Genomic DNA, 23,710 nt, shown 5'->3' with positions numbered 1-23,710 from the left:
AGGGTTAGGTAATTGGCTCCGCAGGGTTAGAGCCCCCCTCCTGCAAGGGCTAGAAATAGGAGATAAGCTACTGTTTTAAATACAAAGAATCGCCCCATAAGGTGCGATGTTACGAAAAGGACTACACCCGATTATTTTTATATTACTATGTCACCTCACTTTTTAATGATTCACTAAGTTTTTCAAAAACCTTTTTTTCACCCTTATAATTAAAAATTTCTTTTGCCCACAGGGAGAAAATATTCTTTTTTTTCTTTCTAGGTATATCAAATGGCTGGATTTTATTAATCATTACGACATGCATGTTTAAATATAAAATAGAGACAATGCGGGTTTTTTTAATGTACAAAAGTAATTTTATTACAAGAAAAAAAGAGTATCTTTCATTAGAACTAAAAGTAGCTTTTTGTTCATGTTAAAAATCCTTTTTATGTTTCTCAGAAAAGAATATTATAAAATACATGCATACCTGAAAATTAGTTTTAAAAATTCGTATTAAACAGGAAAAAGAAACTAAGTCGTCGTTATATTTATTGTTTGTTCTTTTTGGTGTAAGGTTTTTTTTAATGAAACTTTTTTGGATCTCGTTAATTTGATTTCTGCGGATTTTCTGGTTGCCAGAAATGAAATCTACGCATCTTTTTTAGCTAGATGGCATTTGTCTGGTTAAGATTGGATAAAAAATTCTTTGGTTGGTTAAATTTAATAAGTGTGTCAGCCAAGACCACTTTTTATTACAGTCATATAGATAAAATAAAAGACTCTTATATATACTTCCAGCCATTCAAAAGCTTAAGCTTAGTAAATATGATTTAAATATTAAATGTATTAAAAAGGAAATAAAATGATTAAAAGGAGCTAAAATTAAATATAAAATTTCTTCATTTAAATCGACTTTTTAAATGCAATTTAAAAAGTTAAAATATCCGTGCGCCGAATATTTGTATTCAAAATCAATGGATCATGTCAAAGTATTCAAATGGTGACTAACTTGAAAAATGCGTCAATCAAAAAAGCGCGAAATAATTTAAAAATACAAGATCACAAATCTAAATTCTAAAATTATTGGGTACAATTAGCATGCAAACCTTCCTAATGGAGGTGGCACTTATGGAATATCTCCTCGCCCTAAAACCTACCAAAAATTCAAAATAGGGATGAATTCTCCATGATAGAAATATTTAATTTAGACTTTATGTATTTTTCTATGTCGCCCTTTTCAAGTATAACCCTAATCTAAATCTTTTTATCGCTTTCACAAGATTAAGTGAAGCATAACTCATCCATGCTAAGGTGATCGTTTAGGCCTACTTATTTTATTTAAATTCTTGCATCGCCACTAGGCTCGAAGAACAATAGTCTAAATCATAAACTTAGTTTTCTTAGGTTTTACCTATGTTAGGCATAGGGAACCATAACACCCAGGTTAGCCTGGGATATAATTATATATTTTTATGATTTTGTATTTTGACTTATCGGAGAACAATAACAGCAGGTTTGTTTCTATTCATTACTAACCTTCATTTGTTCCTATTAACTGGAAAAACTAACAACTAACGGCTAAGTCCCAGGAGGCCTTAAGGTTGTGGTGGATTGAATTCGAACCCATTTTTTATTTGAGTTTCATAAGAAAGAAAATATGTTTAGGAGGGTTAAAATTTTTTTTGGGGACACCAACCCCAAAATAGCTATAAACCTAGTAAAGGAGAACCGTATTGGTTATCTAGATCATTCGGAACAGACAGACACAAGATATCCAGTTACTTATATATGCAAGGATATGCAGCGTTTAATAAAAGATAAGTGCCTTGAATTACTGCCTTAAAAACCATTATGTACAAACGTTTTCCTCAGGGTCAAAAATGTTTCAAATTTATTGGCTATGCATTATATTATTTTGTGTTGCTAACCATCTAAAATAAATTAACCCCATTTAAAATATTTAAAATAGCTTCGCACGACACTGGGTCAATGAGGATATGAATTTTCATAAGTAGGGTAGTTATAACGTCATAATAACATTTTTGATGAAAAAGAACAGTGAAGTATTCTACAGTAAGAATAGAGAAAATATTCCGAAAAGGACCTTGCCATTAATTAATTAATAAATAAAAATAAACTTTTTGTTAAAAAGTTCAATTAAAAATTACACATAAACAGTCTTGAATTGAAGAGGAATACCTACTCTGATTATTATAGAGGAGATGCGTCACCCAAAAATAGGGTCAACTAGTTTGGGACCTTGTGGTAAGGTTAAATTTCATGATAAGCGTAGCAACTACTTATTTCTTTCGTTGCTTTTATTGTCTTGAAGAATGGCTAATATAGACTGTTAAAAGGACATGTTTATTATTTTGATAAGAAAATATATTATTTTATATAAAGTAGACATTTTTTTTGTCCGTATCTAAAGATTTCGATAACTATAGAACTGACAGTGTTATCAGTTTTAGAGAAGATTTACAAGGCCTTTGGATGTTTTAAAGCTATTTTATGTTCTTCCCTACTCCTTCGAAAACAAAGCCCATAGATATTAGGGGCGCAAACGCTTGTATTATATAAAGAATTAAGGTATCTTTTGCTGAAAATAAGAATCCCATAAAATGCTTGTCCGATTGTTTTTTATTTTTCAGAAAAGTTTCTAATCCAGAGTAATATCTTTTATCAGTTTTATGTCAATTTGATTGGATATTAGTGAAAGTTATATTCTAGTAAAGAAATCTTTTGATTTTCCCTACAATTCCGTTCCATTTGTTTTACTTTAATTCAATGTATCTGTTTGAATGGATTAGTAATACATATTGAGGCTTACGAAAAGATGTAAAGATGAGCCGACGAACATTTAGAATTTAAGAGTAGCTACGTTACTAATAAAGTGGTATGCCTTACATTGGTAACTAATGAAGCAATTTTATATGTTTACTTCATGCTTTCTTCTTTTCAGTATAATTTATCTTTAAAAAATAAGGACACTTGTATCCAAAAGTGTAATAGATAGCAAATATAATGTCTTTACAAAAAAACGAATAATAGTCTCTTTTACAATTTACTTTCTTTGCTTTATCGTATGCATATAGTGGCCCTTAAGGTGGGGGAAGTCGAAGCTCACTTTTAATTGTAGATTTAAAAAGAAAGAAAAATTCAGCAGCTTCGGTATTTCCTTTCTAGGGGCGATATCTCTTGGGAGCTAGGGCGGTGATAATCTCCCCCAAAATAGATATTTACCTTACCATGATCTATGAGAAGTTACATTGTAAAGGAGAACCATATCGGTTAAGCAGTTAGCAAAATCCTTAGCGAGATGGATTTTGGCTTGTTTGAATGCTTATTAGTGCTACTTGCCTACCAACCATTATAAAGGACTTACAAAGTAGCTTTGCTCCTATAAAAAACAGTATATATGAAAGCCAAAGCTACCAAGGATACTTTTATGCTTAATAATCTGAAAACAACAAAATCGTCAGACCGTAGAAGTTTACATTTTTCACATATGTAAAAAATAAAATAGTGAATAAGAGAGAGTTAATTGAAATAATCTTTTAAATTTATGCATTTGTTTCTATAATAAAAAGAAGAAAGATATCTGCCTATCGGTATGAGGCTTAAGATCTCGGTAACCCTCTAACCGATTGGGCTCCACCTAACCAGACCTAGAGAACTTGAGAAAGTGTGTTTATATTCTAAACTGTTGATTGTGGACATTGCTATACATTTTTATCATGTCAAGTGTTGCTTTTAAAAGAATTTAATTTCAAACAAACATTCTATTAGCCGACATAAAAATAATTAAAGAACATTTTTTTGATTAGGTATATTTGATACACAATTATATTATATGATAATAATTTTAATTACTAATAAATTCATTTTTATAAAATAAATATTGCACAGTAACAAGTAATTATGAAAATTTGACAATTTTTTAACAACATTCATAAAATAATAGAGACAACATAATTCTTAAAAACTTAATATTTTCTTTAATATTTAAGTAAAAATGTCTCGTATTTAAAATGATATAATGTTAGTATATTTTTCTAAGTATATAAATTTATACCTATATTATAGATCACCAGTTTTAATAAGGCATTTTTATAGATATGGTTATTTTTTAAAATACTGATTTACAATATTTTATTAATAAAATCATGGGTTAACTAATTTTATCAAATAATAATTAGACTAGAAATTGTTTTGTTAGATTTTAATGTTTCAATAAAGGGTCTTTGATTTTTGAGCTTTAAGTAAAGATGTTGGAATTTCTTAAAATGAAATTCATCTGTTAAAAAATAACCAAAATGCAAAATTATGAATTTTTTTTAATGAAATTTTTATCTATTGTAGTGTCTTTAACTTGTCAGAAGCCTAAATGGTCAATTATAAACTTTGTTAGACTTTGATTTATATTAAGTTAGTTCAAGTAGCAAGAATTAATTTTGTTTTATAGCACAGCATTTTAATAAATTAATTTTCCATTGTTGATTCATCATGGTCAGCTGATTTTTAAAAAATATTAGAGGATTTTTTTTACTAGTAAAATGGAGTAGTAGAACCGGTAGACTTTCAATCCTTTGTGTAAATGTCGTCTTGTTTATATTTATTAAATCAGCTGTTTTCATATTCAGTTGAACTGGTAGATTTTCTATCCTCTGTATAGAGGTCGTCTTTGTAGTTGTCTGGAAGCTCAGCTTTGGCCGCTAGTTTCATTACCTCCGCCCACCTGTAATAACAAGGATGATTAGAATTAAAGACGAATACAAGATTCTGTAATTAAACAGTAAAACACAATAGACAAACTGGTACATGTCATATTTGCATAAGTTTTTTTAATGAATCCAGTATTTATCTGACCTGTTTTACTGTTTATTTTAAATTTTGTCATGAAAGAAATCTAGGTACATTAATCTTATGAAACAAAACTAGATAAACCTAATGAAATAAAAGATAAGTCAACAAAACTAAGATTCAAAACAATAAAATTAATGTACCTAAATACATAAAAAAAGTCTTTTAGTCCAAAGATTGAAATTTGGTTTAAAATTCGATTTCATCAATGGTAATACAGTAATATAAAGGTATTTTTTATCTATTTTTAAAAATATATAAAAAAGATCAATATTAATGAACTTTAAAAGGTTAATATACCAAAAAGACAAAAAAGAATATTATTCTTAGGATTAGTCATTTTGTATAATACAATATTAATTAGGTTTTTAGTCTATCACCATTTGTTTGTCTAAACATGCTGTTTAAATATAGATTATTTTTTCATCCTTAAATGCAATTAAAACCTTAACCCTCTTAATTTTAACCTAAAATTTTATGACTTTTAATTTAACCCCTCTATTTTAATTAAACACCTGTAAAGATGTTAGTTTTTGGGTTATTTTTATGCTATTTCTATGAGGCTCACACAGCAGGGGGTCATTGGTCATTCCCAACCCTTTACCTTTGTGCGTCCTGAACCGTTTCAGCCACAAAATAATTGACCCGCTTCTTGTTGACCCGGCTCGGGTGCTGCAGCCTTATTGTTCTCTCTGCACTCTCCTTCTCCCCAAATGCAAGTTGACCACTCAGTTCAGAAGCTGTTGCAACTTGATACCCAGGTAGTGGAGTGGCGGTTAAAGCCACAGAGTCATTTTCTGTCTTAAAACTATACAGGACAAAGTCGGATAGCAGGAGGAAAAAGCGTTTTGTTGGTTTGTTACCAGAACCGTTGGCTCCGCCGCCACCACCTGGCGGGCCCCGCAAGGTCAACCAGCCAGAACGGATTGGCGAGGCAGTGAAAGCCGGAACCTGAAATTTTTAGTCCATCACCGTTTTGTCTTTATTAATATCAACATAATGCAATTAGTATCAATATACTGAAAAAGTCCTCTTGTTGTTCTATTTTTATGAGAGAAAAATGTAGCATAATAAATGTTTGTTATTTCAAGAAAAAGGAAAAACAGAATCTGACCTTTAGAAAAATATGTTTATGATTTAAAGATAGTTAACCTAGTTTATAAGATACAATTTAAAAAAAATATGTATATTATCACAGAAAAAATCTGTTCAGATATCAAACAGCTCTTTATAGTGCCTATACAAAAATGATGTCATACAGAAAATGACCAATGATAGACCAAAACATAAACTATATTACCAATAGGAGGCCAGTATACATCATAATTGACTAATGGTATGCCAGTATTACGTCATTTTTATAGGCACTAAAAAAATTCGGTAAAGCAGGCCAGATAAAAAACATTTGAGATTTAAGTTCAAATATTTGTTTGTCCTGTTTAACTATTACTATAATTATATCACATGTCAAAGAATTTTTGTTAAAAAAGGCTTTTAAACCTCATGCAACATGCTTTGCAGATAAATTCTGCCTCATGCAAAAATTTTAGCACTCATTTAGAATCATGGTTGACAATTAATTTGTTTCAATGGCATGCAAATCTTATAATTTGTCAACCAAATTACAAATAATTAGCTTTCCCCATGCCAAGGAATTCCTCTCTATAAACTACTCACACTATATGACATCTGATTTTTGGGGGAATGATTGTGGGATTGGGGGGCAGATAGTTTAGCAGACGCTGTGCCTTTTACTAGAACCCTTAAAGCTGCGTCTCTCCGCTACATATCGCTGAAATTCAGGTTCTTGGGTTAGGTTAGGTTAAAAAACTGGTAATTTTGTAGGAAATTGTAATTTCTAATAACTAATAATAAATATCATGCGGTTAAATAAATAATGTTGCAAAAATATACAGGTAAGAAAGTGACACAAAAACATTTCCAAAATGTTCTTAATTAATGCAAAAAATAAATAAGTAAATTAGTAAGAATAACAATAAAATAATAATTTTTTTCTTCAAACAAAAGATTTAATGATTTTACATATTTCTAAAACTTTAAAATTAAGTTAATCAGTTGGGGATGTAAAAAATCATAAAATCACTTGTCTAAATTAAGTTTATGTACAAAAAAACTAAACAGTTATCTTTCTTACCTCTAGAAGGCCGCGTGGGCGTTGAATAATCGCCTGTCCGGGTGGCTGCGGCTCCAGCTGGCTGGTCAACAGGACATGACAACTCTTGCAGACCCGGCCCTTCCTGCCATCCTCCCAGGACAGTGAGTGCTTATAGTCGCTACATTTTCCACAGAATACCTGAATAAAAAACAAGAGTTAGTCTCATGAAAACTAAGGAATTGTCAAAAGAATGAGGTCCTTATATTTCTAATTTGTATTGTCCTTGTTAAAAAAAAACAAGAAAGTTAATCTTTCCTTTCTGCAATCTTATATCCTTCTACACCCTTTTTTCTAATAGAGAACTTAATATAGAGAATCATTTTGTACAAAAAGAAATGATGTAGTTCAATTCTCCCTAACACCTTGTTTCAAAATTTAAAATAATATAAATAATGGGTAAATAATTTTTGACTAGCCAAGGCAGTAATTAGATCTATGAATCCCCCTGTCGACTTTTAATAATAATTTTAGTCATGATTAGACCACAAGGTAAAGTTGGCTATAGTAGTTTAGAACCTGATTATCTATTAGTAAAAATCTATTCTCTAAATCTCTTTTCTAAATGCAAAATTTAAAGAATGAAGTTTAGTGAAATGACATTTACTATATTTTTCTTTGCACACCATTATAAATTAACCTGTGCGAGTTTCTATGCTCTAGAAGAAAAAGTTAAAGGGGCAGGTAGCTATTTCTGTGGATTTAAAAGAAAAATTAAAGGAATATTCCTTTTTTTACTTTTCTCTAAACATAACATTAACAACAAAATACAAGACATCATTGATAGAATTATACAAAATAACTGCAGGTTTCTAGCAGTAGTGGACAATGGTAAATAATGTATCGACGGTAGCACAGTAGCTTCTTTAACTGAATGCCAACAATTCTATGCGATATTCTATGTTTTATGTTAAAATAAGCGTTTTTTAGGAATAGGAAATAAGGCAACAATAAAAATATTTAAAATGAGTAAATAAAATACTAAATTTTACACCAATTCTCTTAGTTAAATTGACTTTTCATTTTTTTTATCATTTGAATTTCAGAAATATTTATCCTAGTTTTTACTGTAGAAAAGTTTGAAAAGAAATTGAGTGTACAATCACTTCTGTAAAATGATACATTCGCATAGCGAATCCTTTTTTGCTATTGAATATTGGGGCTCTCGATTATAAGATTGAAGTGAAGAGCAAGAGAGTTTTTTTTGGTAATGTATAATATGTAGTTCTGATAATTTTAATTTTTTCTAAACAAATAATTGTGTGGATGTGAAAGAACACCAAGCAAGTGTGCATTTCTAAAATTTATAGTTTTGAGAAAAATTAATGTTGTTAGAATATATTTAAGGTCATAGAACATACACAATATTATTCTTGAACAAACAAAGAATTCACAGTTTAACCTTCATTTATCTATGAAAGATCTTAAATTATATTTTGAATGAAAACAGCAATAACTATCTAAAAAAACAAACAGTAGAAAATTGGTTATACAATTATAAATTGAATTTTGACATTTTTATCTGACTAATTGAATTATGAATATAATAAAACAATCTATATCAAAAATGAATTTTTCTTAAACTTTTCCCTTTAAATAATTTTTTTCCCAGCTAGTATGGCTTCGAAACCGATAAATATCTACTGGATTTAGACCAGTTCTGAGCAATACTGAAATATCATGTATAGCATCGTATTACAGGCACTTTTCCACGAATATTTAAAAAATATATTAGCCATAGCCTTCGGCCTCTCGGGGCTAACAAAACTTGGCTTGATAATCTCACAATTTTTCATTTTAATATCCGCGGAAAGCTGTCTATAATACGATATTCTAATTTTTTACAATTTGATTGTTGCAGAAATGAACATTATCAAGATAAATCACACTAAAGGAATTTTAGGACACTTTAAACTTTTACAAAATTTTAGCATTTTTGCAAATTTTTTCCTGCAAACTTTATTAGCTTACAGCTGCAATACGATCTTTTGTTTGTAGAATAGCTACTCAATAACTTGCTTGGTTAACTTTGTTGTAAGTAGGAATTAATATTTGTAAGAAAGCAATGCTGTTTTACCAGTTTAAAGTCCTCTTCTCCTAACTACATTTACCAGAAAGACATAAAACCTAAATTTTAGGTGTTAAATTCAGAAATTGACAAATTTAGGCAGGTATGCCTATCTAGAAATGTAGATGGACCTGTAAAGCAGTTAAATCTTTAGGTATTAATATATGTCAAACTGTAATATAGATATTAACATTGTTATCATTATAATTGGATGTATAGCTAACCATCAATACACATATGCATATACAAACAATTTATAGAAATGCTTTGCATTCAAAATTGCATATAACAATCTATCACCACCCATACAAATGCATTAACGGCCTAAATGTGCTATTAATAAAGATTAAATAACAATTCTATGTGTTTAGGTAGGATGCAAAAAAGGACATGCTTAATGCTTAATTTGTTTTAAGGAACCGGAGCTACTCTATCAGAAAGATTTCCTTTTGTATATATGTACCTACTCAATGTGTAGGGCAAAAAAAGATTGCACTCTTTAATCACGAATATGGTAGAAGGACATTCCAAATTTCATCCTTATTTTAAATGTTGGTTTAACTTATGATTGTCAATAGAATACTGTTAGTAGCGCGCGATGCTACCTTATGTCCAGGAACATAATGTTAATATGCCTGTCTGTTGATTTATAAAATTTTGTCTATGTTCCTTAAAATAACCAATTCTAATTATATTGTACTGTTCGTTTGGTAAAAAGATTTAGCCACTATACTTCATTTTTAAAAATTATATTACCGTTGAAAACATGTGAATTCTATAAAACTAACCAATTGTACTGAGGTAACTTATGGAGTATCCTTTCAACCTACAGGGCAACAGATCACATGTTTATACTGTTTTTTTTCTTGCAACAATTTTGGCAACTTTGCTACTTAGAAATGGATAGTGTTTTTCTTTAAAAAGCAGCAACTCAATAAAGCAAAAACATTTTGTCTTACATCAAAAGGATGTAACTATAGTGTTTGCATACAATTTCAATGGTTTATGTCGACGATATGGTATTAAAGAAGTAATAATCAATGACATGATAATGATATATTATTGTAGGGGCTAAATTGTCTGATATTTACATCGGCATTGATACAACCATTAAACTCAACTCTTGAATTCTTATGCTACTGAATACAATAAGAATGTGTCTATTGGACTGTAAATTACACTTGTACCCAAAGTTTTATAAACAAGTTCTCTCATTAATTGACTTAAAGACTCTGGGGTCCTTAATCAAATCTTGATAGCGGCAAACAAAGTAGCAGTTTCCAAAGTTTTCCATCAAAATTTTTAAACTACAACAGACGTAATTTTGTTTATAATAATGGGGTGCATCACTGCATACTGTCTGATGTCTACCAACCAAAATGATTCTAAAAATCTCATATTGATTTTTTTAAAAAGCTTAAAAGTTTAAGCCAGTGCTTAAATCAAACAGCTTACATGTAGAGTTAATTGGGTAAATATTGAATTTAAAGGGCATTTGAATTTATCCTTAACCTTCAGAGACGAACATATTAAGATGCATTAGACAAATTAATAAAATATTTAGCAAATTTTTACCATGGGCCAGACTCATATTCATAACAATATTTTTACTATTTGGTCTTGTTGCTTTTGAAACTTTAAATTAAGCTATTTTAATTCCGTAATAGTATGCTTTGATGGGAAAAATATGGATAATCTACTAATATATCTCTATTACTTTTATAAGTACTTGTACTAATTATTCTTAAACCATGCTCACATACAAGTACATAGGGTTTATATACATATGTAGAGCTTCGCCAATAAATGATCATATCATTTTGATATTAGTTTATATAATCCAACAAATTACCAAGAAAAGTAGCCAATTTACTTAAAAACTTTGATACAAATTTATAAAGTAGCCTGTGATCTTAAGGGATAAGACAACGGACGATAAATTCTATTACATCCCCAATGATGATATACGTATAAACTACCCCTTTTGTCGATAAAACTTTTAGGTTAAAAAGTTCGAACACTAATATTTTAATATAAATCAAAATTTTATATAAGTTACCAAAGGTTTTGAGACAGATAATGTGGTTTAAAAACTTTGGGTACCCGTGTAGATTATGGTTTAATGTCCCCTACCTCCCTAAATAATGACACATAATATTTTCAGTTTTACATAAATACCCATAAGTAAAGATTTTAGTTTAAGATAAGAGTTTGTAATAACAGCGAATCATTACAGTTTAATTCACAAATTGGCACAGAGGCATTATTGTAAATCAAAACTATATGTATATTAGGGTGGGTCGATTTTGGACATTTTTTTTCTGAGGCCAAAGCGGGGATCTGCAAATGATTTGTATGAGTATAATACACCTCTGGATGATTTAAAATTTATCCTAAGTCTTAAAACCGCTGACGACCAGTCATTCAATTGTATAGCTATTTGTAAATGGGAGTCAATTTTTTTTGAATCAGAACTATGGCTTCATGGTGCTCCCAGGAAAGGCATTGAAGAGTAGAATCAGGAACTTTTGACCGTTTCAAAAAATCTCGTTCCTAGCCTGAAAAAATCTAAAAAACCTCTACAAATTAGACAATTCTCAATAAACATTAAAAAAATGTGGTTTTTAGTGATTTCTAAGGCTAGGAACGAGATATTTTGAAACGGACAAAAGTTCCTGATTCAGCTCCTCAAGGCCTTTCCAGGGAGCACCATGAAGCCATAGTTCTGATTAAAAAAAAATTGAATGTCGTCTTTGCATATTAATAAGTAATGAAATATATTTTTTAGTGGTCACGTTCTAAAACTTAATTTTTTTAAATTCTTTTTTCGGTCAGAAATGTTTTTAAGGTTAATTTTATCTGTTGCATATCCCCTCTTTGTCTAATTCCGATATGAACCCGCCCTAATGTATATGCACGTTGATATCTTTATGTATTTGGTAATAGCTTACAATTGGCCGGTTGAGCACCCCCTCCCCTACCCCTTAACTTTAAAAAGATGCAAATGGAGGGAGTGTTTCCCTATGGATAACTCATGCGGTCTACCCAGTACCTAATATAACCTAACCTGATAAAGTGATAAACAAACAAAAGAACATCTACCCCTCCTCCCTTACTTTTAATTTATTTCAAAATAAGGAAGAAAGGCGAGGGTTGTTAGTGATAGGTCCAGATATTTATATTAAAAGTGTATTCAATTACAGCCTAAGTATAGTTTGTAAATATGCTTGATTCTCTTTTATATACTACAGTACTTAATTTTATATAGGAGGGTTCAATTAGAACTCAATAATAGATTTGAATGTGTCCTCAATTCGGGGAAGATTGTTATTTGTCAATGGTTCGTTTGGGGGGATAATTGTACTAATATAATCATTATTAGAATAGTGCCTTCGTAAATATTTAATTTTACTGTACACAATAATAATGTATATAATCCTCAAATTAATATGATTTTATTTTGTAAAATAAAATGTTTGACATATATCATTAAAATTTGATGTCCAAAGGTTTATTTGGGTGTAAATGACATCATTAAGAATGCTGAATAATAGAGTAGCTAACCTACATAAAAAGGTTACATTTAAGACTCCTTTAAGAACGCCTTATTGATTTTTAAGGCATGCATGAAAACCTAAATAAGGAATATGCATTTTCTTTTATTATTTTGATTCTGTAACGAATTCCCTTGGATACTTTATATAAACCTACTCAAACATTTAAAAGTTTAGCATTACTTATTTTTATATCAAAAGGCTCTCAAAGTAACTTTAGAAAAAGTAGTACATTTTTTTTGTAAATTTTGAGCGCTGTATTTTTTAGCTCACTATTAAAAAAAATACTTTACCCAACCCCAATCTTGTTACACTAATAACTAGTTATGCATATTAAACCCTCATTCCAATGATATCTATTACTTAAAAGCTACATCAAATATTAGTTTAAAATTTTTGTTGATTTACTTTGGTACCGCCAGTGCACTATATATCAGTTATGGCAAGGAGCTAATGCCAAGTCAAGAACGCCAACATCCAACAGAAGTGAGGATATTTTAAGAGCAGCTGAACTCGAATATAGAAAATCGAAAGGAGAAACCAAAATTGCGCTATAACAAAAAAATGTAGCAAAGGGAGGAAAGAGATACTATCAAGGAAGAAACAAGAAATGAACAAAAAGAATATACTGATAGACATAATCACTTATAGAGTAGCTTCACAACTAAAAAAGGCTCCGGACCTGAAAGGTTTAAATACTCTCTGATTTGACATGCATACTTCATTCAAACTTATGTCATCGCAAGAGAGGTTTTAGGCTGTTTTTTTTCTTTTTGACAAGGAAGCTTAAATGCAAATGAAGTGAATCAATGCAAGAATACCCAAGGAAAGAATAAGGATAAAATTTTACTATTTATATATTATTAAAGAAGGTTTTTAAAGATCTTAAGTAGAGCAGCTACTCTATAACAATACTCTTATTGTGTCTGAAATGCTGGTAAATCTGCACTAACTATGGACATAATTGTTTTTGTTACGACTAAATTTGACTGAACCGTCAGTAAATGCAAAATAAATCCAAATAAAATGAAAAGTAATAATTTATAATAAACATCTTGTTTAAACTTCCAGACATTAAAATCGATTTATGGACAATAGCATGCAAATTTGTTTGGAAATTATTGTGGTCACAGGGATATTGCAACAGAATTAGAATATTATTCCGCCATTAAAAAGCAGCAGTTTATTTGGTAGATGTTGTATTTCTAATTTAATACCCAAATATTGCTGGATAATATTTAAGTTTGTATTATTGAATAAATAAGTAATGTATGAATGATCATACAAACAACTACCTGACCAAAGTCCCGGAGTCCTTTTTAGTCTGCCAGCAAATTACTTCCTGTTTTTATTTATGGACTCGGCTGTGTTTATATTTTCGACGCTGATTTCAAAACCCCCCAAAAAATCGGACAAGGTCCCCGCCCTGTGGGGAGAATTACATGAAGCTTATGCCCTCTCGATTTTTCTACTCTAATATTGAATACTTTAATTAGAGACAAAATTGTTGTATCTACTTGCCTGCCTCACTACCCATGGATGCTTTCCTTCTTGTTTGTTGTAAAACACATTTTATCCAAATGTAAAATTGAGAATTATTTGTTTAAAATATTTGTCTGGATATTAGGAATTATAGGAATATAAAAAGGGATTTGCTAAGTCAGTTTAGATTTTATCGCCATTCAAATTTATTGAACTTTTCCTAAGGGTTAGAGTTGACCTTATTTCTATAATGATATTTAAAATATTTATTGATGAAAAAGTCTAACTTTCCCCACACAAAAATAATGTCTTCAAGATATATAGAAGATAAAAAACTAAAATACCCTTAAAAACCCTTGCTACACTAAAACAATTTTTAAAGCAATTTTTTACAAAAAAAAATGGAAGAAAAAATAATCTGTAGAACACATTTTATTTGATGTTGCAATTATAAAATTTTAGTGGATAAACCATCAGAAATTACCTCTTATTAATAACATAACTTATTAAATGTTCAAATTAAAAGATTTTTTTTATTATGCATGTCTCTATGTGTGATATTATACAGAATCGCAAACTTTCTACGCAAATGATTTTCGCGAATTTTCCCTTCTCCCCCCCACATTAACTTCAAATTTGATCAACATATTAGAGTTACACACATAGAAAATTAGATTCCTCATATTCCTCATATCTTATTTCAAAACAAATCTTTTCTATTTTTAAAGCGTGTCCGTATCTCCAATCATAAACTTATGCATATAAGAATCGTTCTAACGATTTTCAATCTTTGTATAATCTATATAAAAATATAGTATGATTATTTAAAATAACTCTAAAATTTATAATAAACTCAGTAGGATATAATCTAAATGTCAAATAAAAATTTTCCAGCGAAAATCATAAAAATCAGGGGAATAAAAAAGTCGGCAGATTATATGCTCTAAAATTTGGCGCATTTTTAATGGGATTTAACATTTTTCATTAAAATGTAAACTTATAATTAATTGTATATTTAAAATGATTTCAGTATCCGCAGGGCTTAAAAGTATGAATAGATAAAAATGTCTGCAGTGTTCTTTATGAATAAAAATAATTATTCACGAAGCCGTTCTAAAGTTAGAAAACCTAAATTTTAATCTTATCTTTGATTTGCATTTTAAAGGAAAATCAAATCATAGAAAAAAGTCGAAATTTTTTCGAAAAAAGGCAAAAATTACATTCAAAAGATGAGCTAGGTATGAGCTAAAATCGATTTTATGGCGTCTTGGCATGCTTTACAAATGACTCGATACAATCTCGGGTTTATCTCTCTTATTTCAAGTACTTTTGTATTGGTGTCAAAAACTTTAGTGAGGTCAATAAACTCATAAATTGATTACAGGAGTCAAATGCTTTGAAGAAGTCAAGAAACCCATATATTGCATTGCATATATGTAAACTATGCTTTGAAGTCTAAAAGACCAATTTCTATTGAAACATATCCAGTAAAGTACAAATATTCTAGAAACAATAGTGAAGTAAATTGATTTAATTTTCATTTCTGACTTAAAAAATTTAAACACAGACTATTAAACTATTCTTTAAATTTTAAACCAGCCAAAAAAGGAAGAATTTTACTCCTAAAAACTGTCATATTTATTCTAAGACATCTTTCCCTCTCCTTACTTTAATTCTTAGTCTTTCCCGTTAGGCTATTCAATTTTAAGAATTATAATCCTTTTCTATGATCAACACTTAGAAGTATATCAGACCAATTTGTATAGAGTACCTAGACATAAAGAAAAGTATAGACGTTGTTGCATTCACATATAGGCTTTTACAAATATTATATAGTTGTTGCTATACTTAACATACAAATGGATGTATAATATACATGGATATTATGACAGGTGAAAAATTCTCGTCAATTTAGGTTGCTAACATGGACATCATTTATTGGTCAGTTCGTTCATCCAGTAGGAAGAGAAGGAATTGAGTAAATAAGGGGGGGGGGGCATTATTTCGGCCAACTGCAAGTTTCATTTTATTAGAATACATTATAATCTGGTGTAAGATCTAAGTAATTATAAATCCATTACCTTACATAAGTGTGAACAAGAGCTGTAAGTCTAAGAAAGCGAAGCTTTGATAATTTTATACAAAAAAATCTCTTTAATTGATTATACAAAACACAGCACTAAAGTTATGCATGGTATGCTGCGACAAAGTTATGCAATATAAATTAATGCAACATTTTGGCATGTTATAATTAATTTAATCCCAAAATAATTTTGAAAACCACTGTTTTAAAGTTTATGAAAGCCAGACCACTTTATCAAGAGTTGGTTGGCTGAAGAATACCTTGAATTACATTGGGATAAATATTCCCCATCGGAAAGACGATTACATTTAAAAGTTTTGACTGTAATGTGTTCAAAAAGTAAAAAAAAACATATCCTAAACAGCTGAAATTTATGTGATACACAGCTGGTAACGTGGGCTTCACATCTTTATAGAATTTCATTTTCACAAAAAGACACTTTACCAAAGGAATAGGAGCAGTTTGTGCTGCTGTAATAATATTCAGCTGGAATGATTTAATATTGTGAAACTTTTAACGGAATTAAATACACACAAAATAAGATCTTAAAGTAGAAAAGGTGAAAAAGGACAATGACATTACAAAGGGGGATGTACAGTTGCCCAACTCAAAATAAAAGGAAAGTGAGTTGTTGGTTTTGGAAATTTTAAGTTGAAATGCTCGTGAGGTATGTCTACCTATACTTTTACATTAAGTATATTTTACAATATAGCTAATTCATTTTCCATTAACTTATCACTGTGACCATCGGCATAAATGACAATATATGAAGAAACAGGCAGCTAATACTTTTAGCCTTAATAAAAAGTTAAAAGTTCTAAATTCAAATTTTATGTTTAAAGGAAGGAACATTTAAATGTTGGGGTTGTAATTTACTGCAAAGGGTGAACTTTTCCAGTTGTGGGGTAGAAAATATTTCTACTTCTTAATGAGAAATTAAACAATTACCCCCTTACTTGTAAATAAAAACAAACAAAAATATAATACATATCCTAAATTAAATCCATTACAAAAAATATTCAATTCATAGCATACAAATATTCAGCGGGAGATTGGGCTGTAGATAATAAATCCTAGCTAGACAGGCACTTTAAAGGAAAAAACTTGTATACCTTCCCGAGAGAAAACTATAATCAACCTCCCAACATTGTTACCCATTAAGCAGACGTCTGTAGAAGTTGCACAGCTCATATATATTTATAGATATATGTATTTATATTTAGACCAATAACCATTGTCCAAATTGGAAAAATGTATTTTGCACCCTTAGCTTACCACAAACAAGTGTTCAATCAAAACGGCGATTGTAAGATTTCCTTAATATTAAAACCAAGTAAATAATTACTAAAAAAGGAAAGAAACGATTATAGTAGTATATTTCTATCTATTTTGTTTAAAGCTAAAAAGACAATAAAAAGACATTCAAAGAGCACTAAATTATTCGTTACACTGAGATACAGAGACAGAGTGAGGGAACCAAAGTTTTATTTTAACTCAAGTGATAAGTATTTTGACTATATTTTTATGGAAACACATCAATAGTTTATGTCTCAAGAAAAGTTCTAAGCACACACACACAAAGAAAACTAATACAATGATGCCTTTGCCTAAATAGTCGATAGGAGAAATTTATAATAGCAATAAGCAAGTTATTTGAGAAGGAGTACTTAAATTTTTTATCATATTTTTCCCCCGTTCCCGAGATAAAACACAAAAAAGCGCACGCTCCACACCCCTGCATGCATGTATTGCATAACAATCTGTCAGCAAAATTGTTCAAATTTTGCACAATTTTTTTAATGAAATTTTTGGTGCAACGTGCTAAATTCTTATTCTATCATGTCATCATATACTCTCTTGGTCACTGGCAATGAATCTATTAATAAAACTTCTTTAATTACCCTAACATATAAGAAATAAACTTTAAACTTAGGATTTTGTATTACTTTTAACAGTTTTAACAAAAAGAACAAAAGCTTTGTTTAAGTCAAATAAAAATATAATTTAACACTTATAACCCACCCATTCATTTTAAAAAAATAAATCAAATGAGGTGGTTTTTTCTTCTTAATTTATTATCCCCAGCGGGAGCCCTAACCCTGCGGGGGTTACCCCACATAAATAAACGAATAAAATTCAAAACATCCCCCGGCTTCAAATTCTCTTTATTTTTAAATTATTTAGAAATAAGTGGGAGACTAGTTTGGGAGTTGCTCAAAAAGGTACTATGTGTGATAGCGCCTTTTCATGGCGGGTTTGGCAAATTTGCAACAGTTTACAATTTACTTGTTGTAAAAAATGCCGACATCAAAATATTCAGATGCACAAAATTAGGACTGCATTAAATACTAGCTGATTAATGAGTCATTCATTTTGTTAATTCAATTTAAGCATTAATTTTGGGAAATTAAGCAGATTTTTTTCCTATGAAATGCAGGGCGTTTTATTATTCATTAAGTAAAGCGTAAACTGTCATTTAATTAATTAATATCAGAATTAGCAAAAAGTAATTTTAATTTCCAGAAATTTTTTTTTCAGGTATTGACCTAACATTTAGGGATGGAGGGGTCATTGGGTTGTTCATTACACTATTCTTCAAATTCTACAAAAAACTTTTCTTATTCGTTGGCTTAACAACTTTGGGGATTTTCATTAAATTTCGATTGGTTAGTTCATTAAGTGTCTAAACGCTTCAACTACTAATTGTAATTTATTGAGGGGTGTGTATCATCATTGGGGTTGTACATTTATTTATCGGCCATTGTCTTATCCCTTTAGATCCCTACATTTTTTTGCAATGAATTCTAAATGAAGACTTACCGCGCCACATGTTCTACAATTGTGTTTAGGCTTCAGTAGGCTGAACTGTGCCGCACATTCCGCACATTTCACCGCAGTTTCCAGCTTCTGCAGATGCGGTTTCTTCTTGCCGATTTCGCACTCCAGCGGCCGCAGAATATCGCGGCCAACCCGCAATGAGGATTTTCTGAAAAAAGAAAACATACATTACAATTATCAAAATTTAAAATACAATCCTATTATATACAGTAGTAATCTTTTTTTGTCGGTAGCGAAGGATCTCGCTAACCGCTGAACCGATATGGTTCTCTTTTACAATGGAGCTTCTTATAGGCCCAAGAAAGGTTTTTAACTATTTTGGGGGAGGGCATCTCCCACATTAATTGCTCAGGCTTTTAGGGTCGTGTAGCCGCTAGTTTATTTATATTTCATTTATTAGATTAAAAGAAATAAGATTAAGATTAAGGGAAAGAATAATCTATCTGTCATTGTCTACTCCCTCCCCCTCCCTGATAATTATTCAATTAAAGATTATGGTATGTAGATAAAATATTAGGATATGATCACAAGAAATAATTTCGTGACCAACAGAATCATTTGGATCTAATAAATGTTAACAAAAACATAGCGTTTTAACTTTGTTACTAGAATTCTAAAAAGCAGTTTCTCAAAATTTCAACATTCGTGATGTAAGCTATATGATGTTAAGATGTTAAGACTCTAGGGGGCTTGGTGTCGCTTCTGGTACTAGGTAACTAGACCTCTCTCCACGCACCTTGAAACATACTCCGCTTATGAATGCGGTGTAAAGCGTCCAATCGCCCATCAGACAACCAACTCTCTAAGATGCACGACCTTTGTCTGAGAAGTCCCAACTGTGCATGGTAACGAGTTGCGCCTGTTTTGGGCCAAGGCATTCCTCCCACTCTAACTATTTACGTCGCACATCTGACATAGAAGCAGTGGGAACCATTTTTAACGTCTTTAGCTATGACGCGGTGTCGGACCGAGGTTCGAACCTATCACCTTCCCGACGACGAGCGGATGCGCTACGTGTTGAGCCACGGTCGCGGGTTAAGCTATATAAGCTATATGATAGTCATTAGCTTAACAATTACCACGTATCGCTATTCTAATAATAACATTATAACTGTAGGCCTTTGTTGAAATAATAAAAACAGCATACAATTTTTGCTGTATTGTAAAAAAAGTCAATAAAAACCAAAAATCTAATCCCTTACATTTCTCTATAATTTAATATATATCCTATTATGTGTGTGTGTGTGTTTGTGTTTGCTTTAGTAGTTTTTACTTCTTACTCTGTGTAATAAATAATTTAGAGATAAAATAAGTGGATGACGGTATACTTATCCCTATATAAGTATACATATGTCGTGAATTCAAATGGTATATCATTATCTACAACATAATTATGTGTAACTATTTTTTCAAAGTAGTTGAATATCACTAATCATAAAGTTAAAACCCTTACTAAAATTTCAATCTTTTAATAAAAAATAAGTCATAAGTCTAATATTGAATATAAATGATGCTATGCTTATAATTTAATTTTTATTTCTTAGTTTTTATTTGGGCCGTGTGTGTGTGTTTATGTATATTTTATTTAATCAAAAAAGCACACTTACAAAGAGCATGTTTAAAAAAATGGGAACAGTAAAATTTAATTAAGGATTTACTTTTATTATAAAAAAAAGAAAATAGATAGGTATAAAAATTTGGATATGAAATGCATGCAAAAACCTACATTGAGCTTATGAAGTTTTAGCAACATGTAAGAAGTGTTAAAGTGATCATTAAAAAGTTTTTTCTTCTTCATATTTGCATTTGCAACTGACACTCTTTTTATAACCTTTATAGGTATGCAGAAAAAAAGTTTTTTACTCTTTAACGAACAGGAACATGAGGCAAATTTCAGGTCAGATTTTAGATGAAAATTGATAAATGCAATTAAAAAGCGTTTTTTTTGTTTATTGAAGTTGCTATCAAAAGTGTATTTCCTTTATTCTTATTCCTTAGGCATACTTACATACATTCATAGTGCCCTATATTATTTTAATAGCAAATCTTTAACAACTCTAACCGTACCTATTTTAAGCTTTTCTTAAAGATTTTTAATTGATATTATTATAGGCACATGAGAAATATGTTTTAATTGTTTATTGGCCCTGTAACTAGTGTTTTTAATTATTAATATCTTTCATATACCTTGATCATACTGAAACCTTGCTTTGTGTCTCTTTTATAGAAAATCTTTATTCATTTAAACTACACTTTTCTTTCATGGTTTATAATTATTATTACTATACGACTAAATAAAATATAATTTAACTGTTTAATGACCCAAAAACCACTGTTATACAATTTAAAGAGCAAAATCAGTTTGCAATTTGAGACTTGGGGGATGACTTAAATTAAATCACCCCCCTAAATAAAAAAAGAAAGATACTATTATATTACAGAAAATATAATAGATATCAATCATTGAAAATGTTATAAAAAGGATCTCTGAGCAGGGTTTAGCCTATTTTCTTCAAACGCAAAGGCCCCTTTCAAAAATATCCAATTGCTAGAAACTTATCTGGCGGCTAAGCACATACACTGACACGCACAGCAGGTGGGATGTTTTATGAGCACTTGTAATTTAAAGGTTAAGGAAACATTACCATTATGGTTTACTGTGTAATATTTCGCGATAACTAAGATTTGTTTCATTTGTTTGATCAACTTGTACCAAGCACTTACTTTGTCTTCAAAAATAGAAAAACATAAAGGTAGATACCTAACATTTTGGAAGTTCATCTAGATAGCCAACTGTCAAAAGTAGGGAATAGTGTACCTGCACCATATCTTCCCTAGGGAAGTGTATTATCATGTGGTTTATAAGCCCTTTGATTGTACGACTAATATCTTAGAAAGCCTGTAATTGGGCCAAGACATTTCCCTAACCTCTTATCTGTTTTATAATGGCATTTATCAAATTCGTAAATATTTCTTAAATATGAAAATCCTATTAATTAAGAATTTACAGAAGTGCAATTATTTAAAATGAGTCTAGGCGGATTTTTTCTTTGCCACTTACACTAAAGATATTGCAGTGTGTTTAATTTACAGAGCATTATTAATGTTTATTAGGTATTATCAAGAGTATAGATAGGTAAACTAAAAAAACATTGTACATTGAGTAAAATAAACTTTTATTAACCTATTTGTAAATGATTTTCTATTTATGAAACTACTTTTATTTAACAATTTGTTGTACAGTAATCATAATTATTTGTTTTCATCTATTAGTATTTTTTTTGTAAAACATTGTCCTTTCTATGAGTTAGATTTTTAATTTTAGTGTTTCAAGGTTCGATAGGCAGTTATTTACAACCCCGCAGGGGTTAACAATTTTTAATTGGGCTGGATTTATATAGTTTTCTTGACATATCACCTAAAGAGAAAGTAGGGTATATCTTCTAAGGAAGGTTATCTTAAAGGGAGTGTGAACGTAAAAATTTCTCGTCTGATTATCAAATCTTAACATTTTCTAAGCACATTTCACTACACTGATCAACCAAAAACGTCCTATTAACAAAAAAATCCAGGAATAATGCCTTGATTTTATGGTATTTTGGGAGGGAAAAAGGAAAAAACAGGGAAAATCTTAACGTTTTTGTTTCTTATAATGTTTGTAGGGATATTTAACTTGTCATATATAGTTGAAACAATTTACTCACTGTTAAGGATTTATTTTATGATATAAAATCGCCAATTAGTTTTTTTATAACGTAGTAATTAGGTAATAAAGACCTATTTTAAATTCGTATTATTGAAAAAAAAATACCTCACTGTCTACAAAGGGTTGAATCTCATAGGTTATTTAAAATAATAATATCCTTTTTTATTGTGTTAGACAATAAATAACCCACTTTGGAGAATTAGTTTACACTTTTATCAGACTGTTTATAAAGAAATATTGCGTCTTTATTATTTACAAATTTGTAATTAAAGGTGGGCGAGAGATAGGCCATCTAAAGTTACTTGGATACTAATAAAAAAACCTGTTTCTAGTTTTGTTATTGTATTTGGTTTTCAATAAAAAATATTGCTTATTTTATCAATTTCTAAGTAACTATACATTGGTTTAAAGCAATTATTATGTTAAAAGTCAGCTTAACTGTTAGGAAAAATCTAGAACTATGTGAAAAAGTTTAATTTTAGCTATAATGGGAGAAAAAAGCAATTTAATGCACATTTTATATAATACGGAAAATTTCTTCCTTTCCCTGTACCTTATAAAAATCGTCGGAAAAAGCCGTTTTTTAAGCAAACAAAGGCGCGTTTTGCTCTATCTGTGAGATATTATGAATGAGATAATGTTAAGATTTGATATTAAGATGAGAAAAATTTACGTTCACAGTCCCTTTAAAATGAAGGTATATCTACTCATGTTAAAGTGGCGAAGGGTTCGAATAAGGCCCATACCATCGATACATAAAAGACTTTGCGTCTATGTCAGTCACATGACAATAGTATTGGAAGTACCAAAATGCCATTGTTGTATAGACTGATGTTGTAACTATAATTCTAGAATGTTTGAAAACTATTTTTTGAGTATACTTCCCTTTCATAATGTGTAATATACTTGAAAGAAAGTTGGTTGATTAATGAATTTCGCAACCACTACTATGAAGGGAATA

At 30.0% G+C, this 23,710-nt stretch overlaps 1 protein-coding gene across 1 annotated transcript in view; it reads right to left on the bottom strand.

Moving 5' to 3' along the window:
* Nucleotides 1–3,796: 3,796 nt before the first annotated feature.
* The window catches only part of LOC145314909 (FYVE, RhoGEF and PH domain-containing protein 1-like), a 55,411-nt gene continuing 35,497 nt past the window's right edge, over nt 3,797–23,710 (bottom strand). Inside the window, exons 11-14 of the mRNA XM_080154986.1 lie at nt 19,026–19,191; nt 7,001–7,159; nt 5,450–5,796; nt 3,797–4,720 (exon numbers count right to left, since the gene is read on the bottom strand). Coding sequence (XP_080011112.1) covers nt 4,606–4,720; nt 5,450–5,796; nt 7,001–7,159; nt 19,026–19,191 — 787 coding nt within the window. The 3' untranslated portion in view covers nt 3,797–4,605. The remainder of the gene's footprint in view (nt 4,721–5,449; nt 5,797–7,000; nt 7,160–19,025; nt 19,192–23,710) is intronic.

This window comes from Acartia tonsa, chromosome 3 (assembly GCF_053477335.1).
Source record: "Acartia tonsa isolate MP-2025a chromosome 3, ASM5347733v1, whole genome shotgun sequence".
In the NCBI taxonomy this organism is placed as follows: Eukaryota; Metazoa; Arthropoda; class Copepoda; order Calanoida; family Acartiidae; genus Acartia; species Acartia tonsa.
This window is presented reverse-complemented; position numbering and strand designations above follow the sequence as displayed.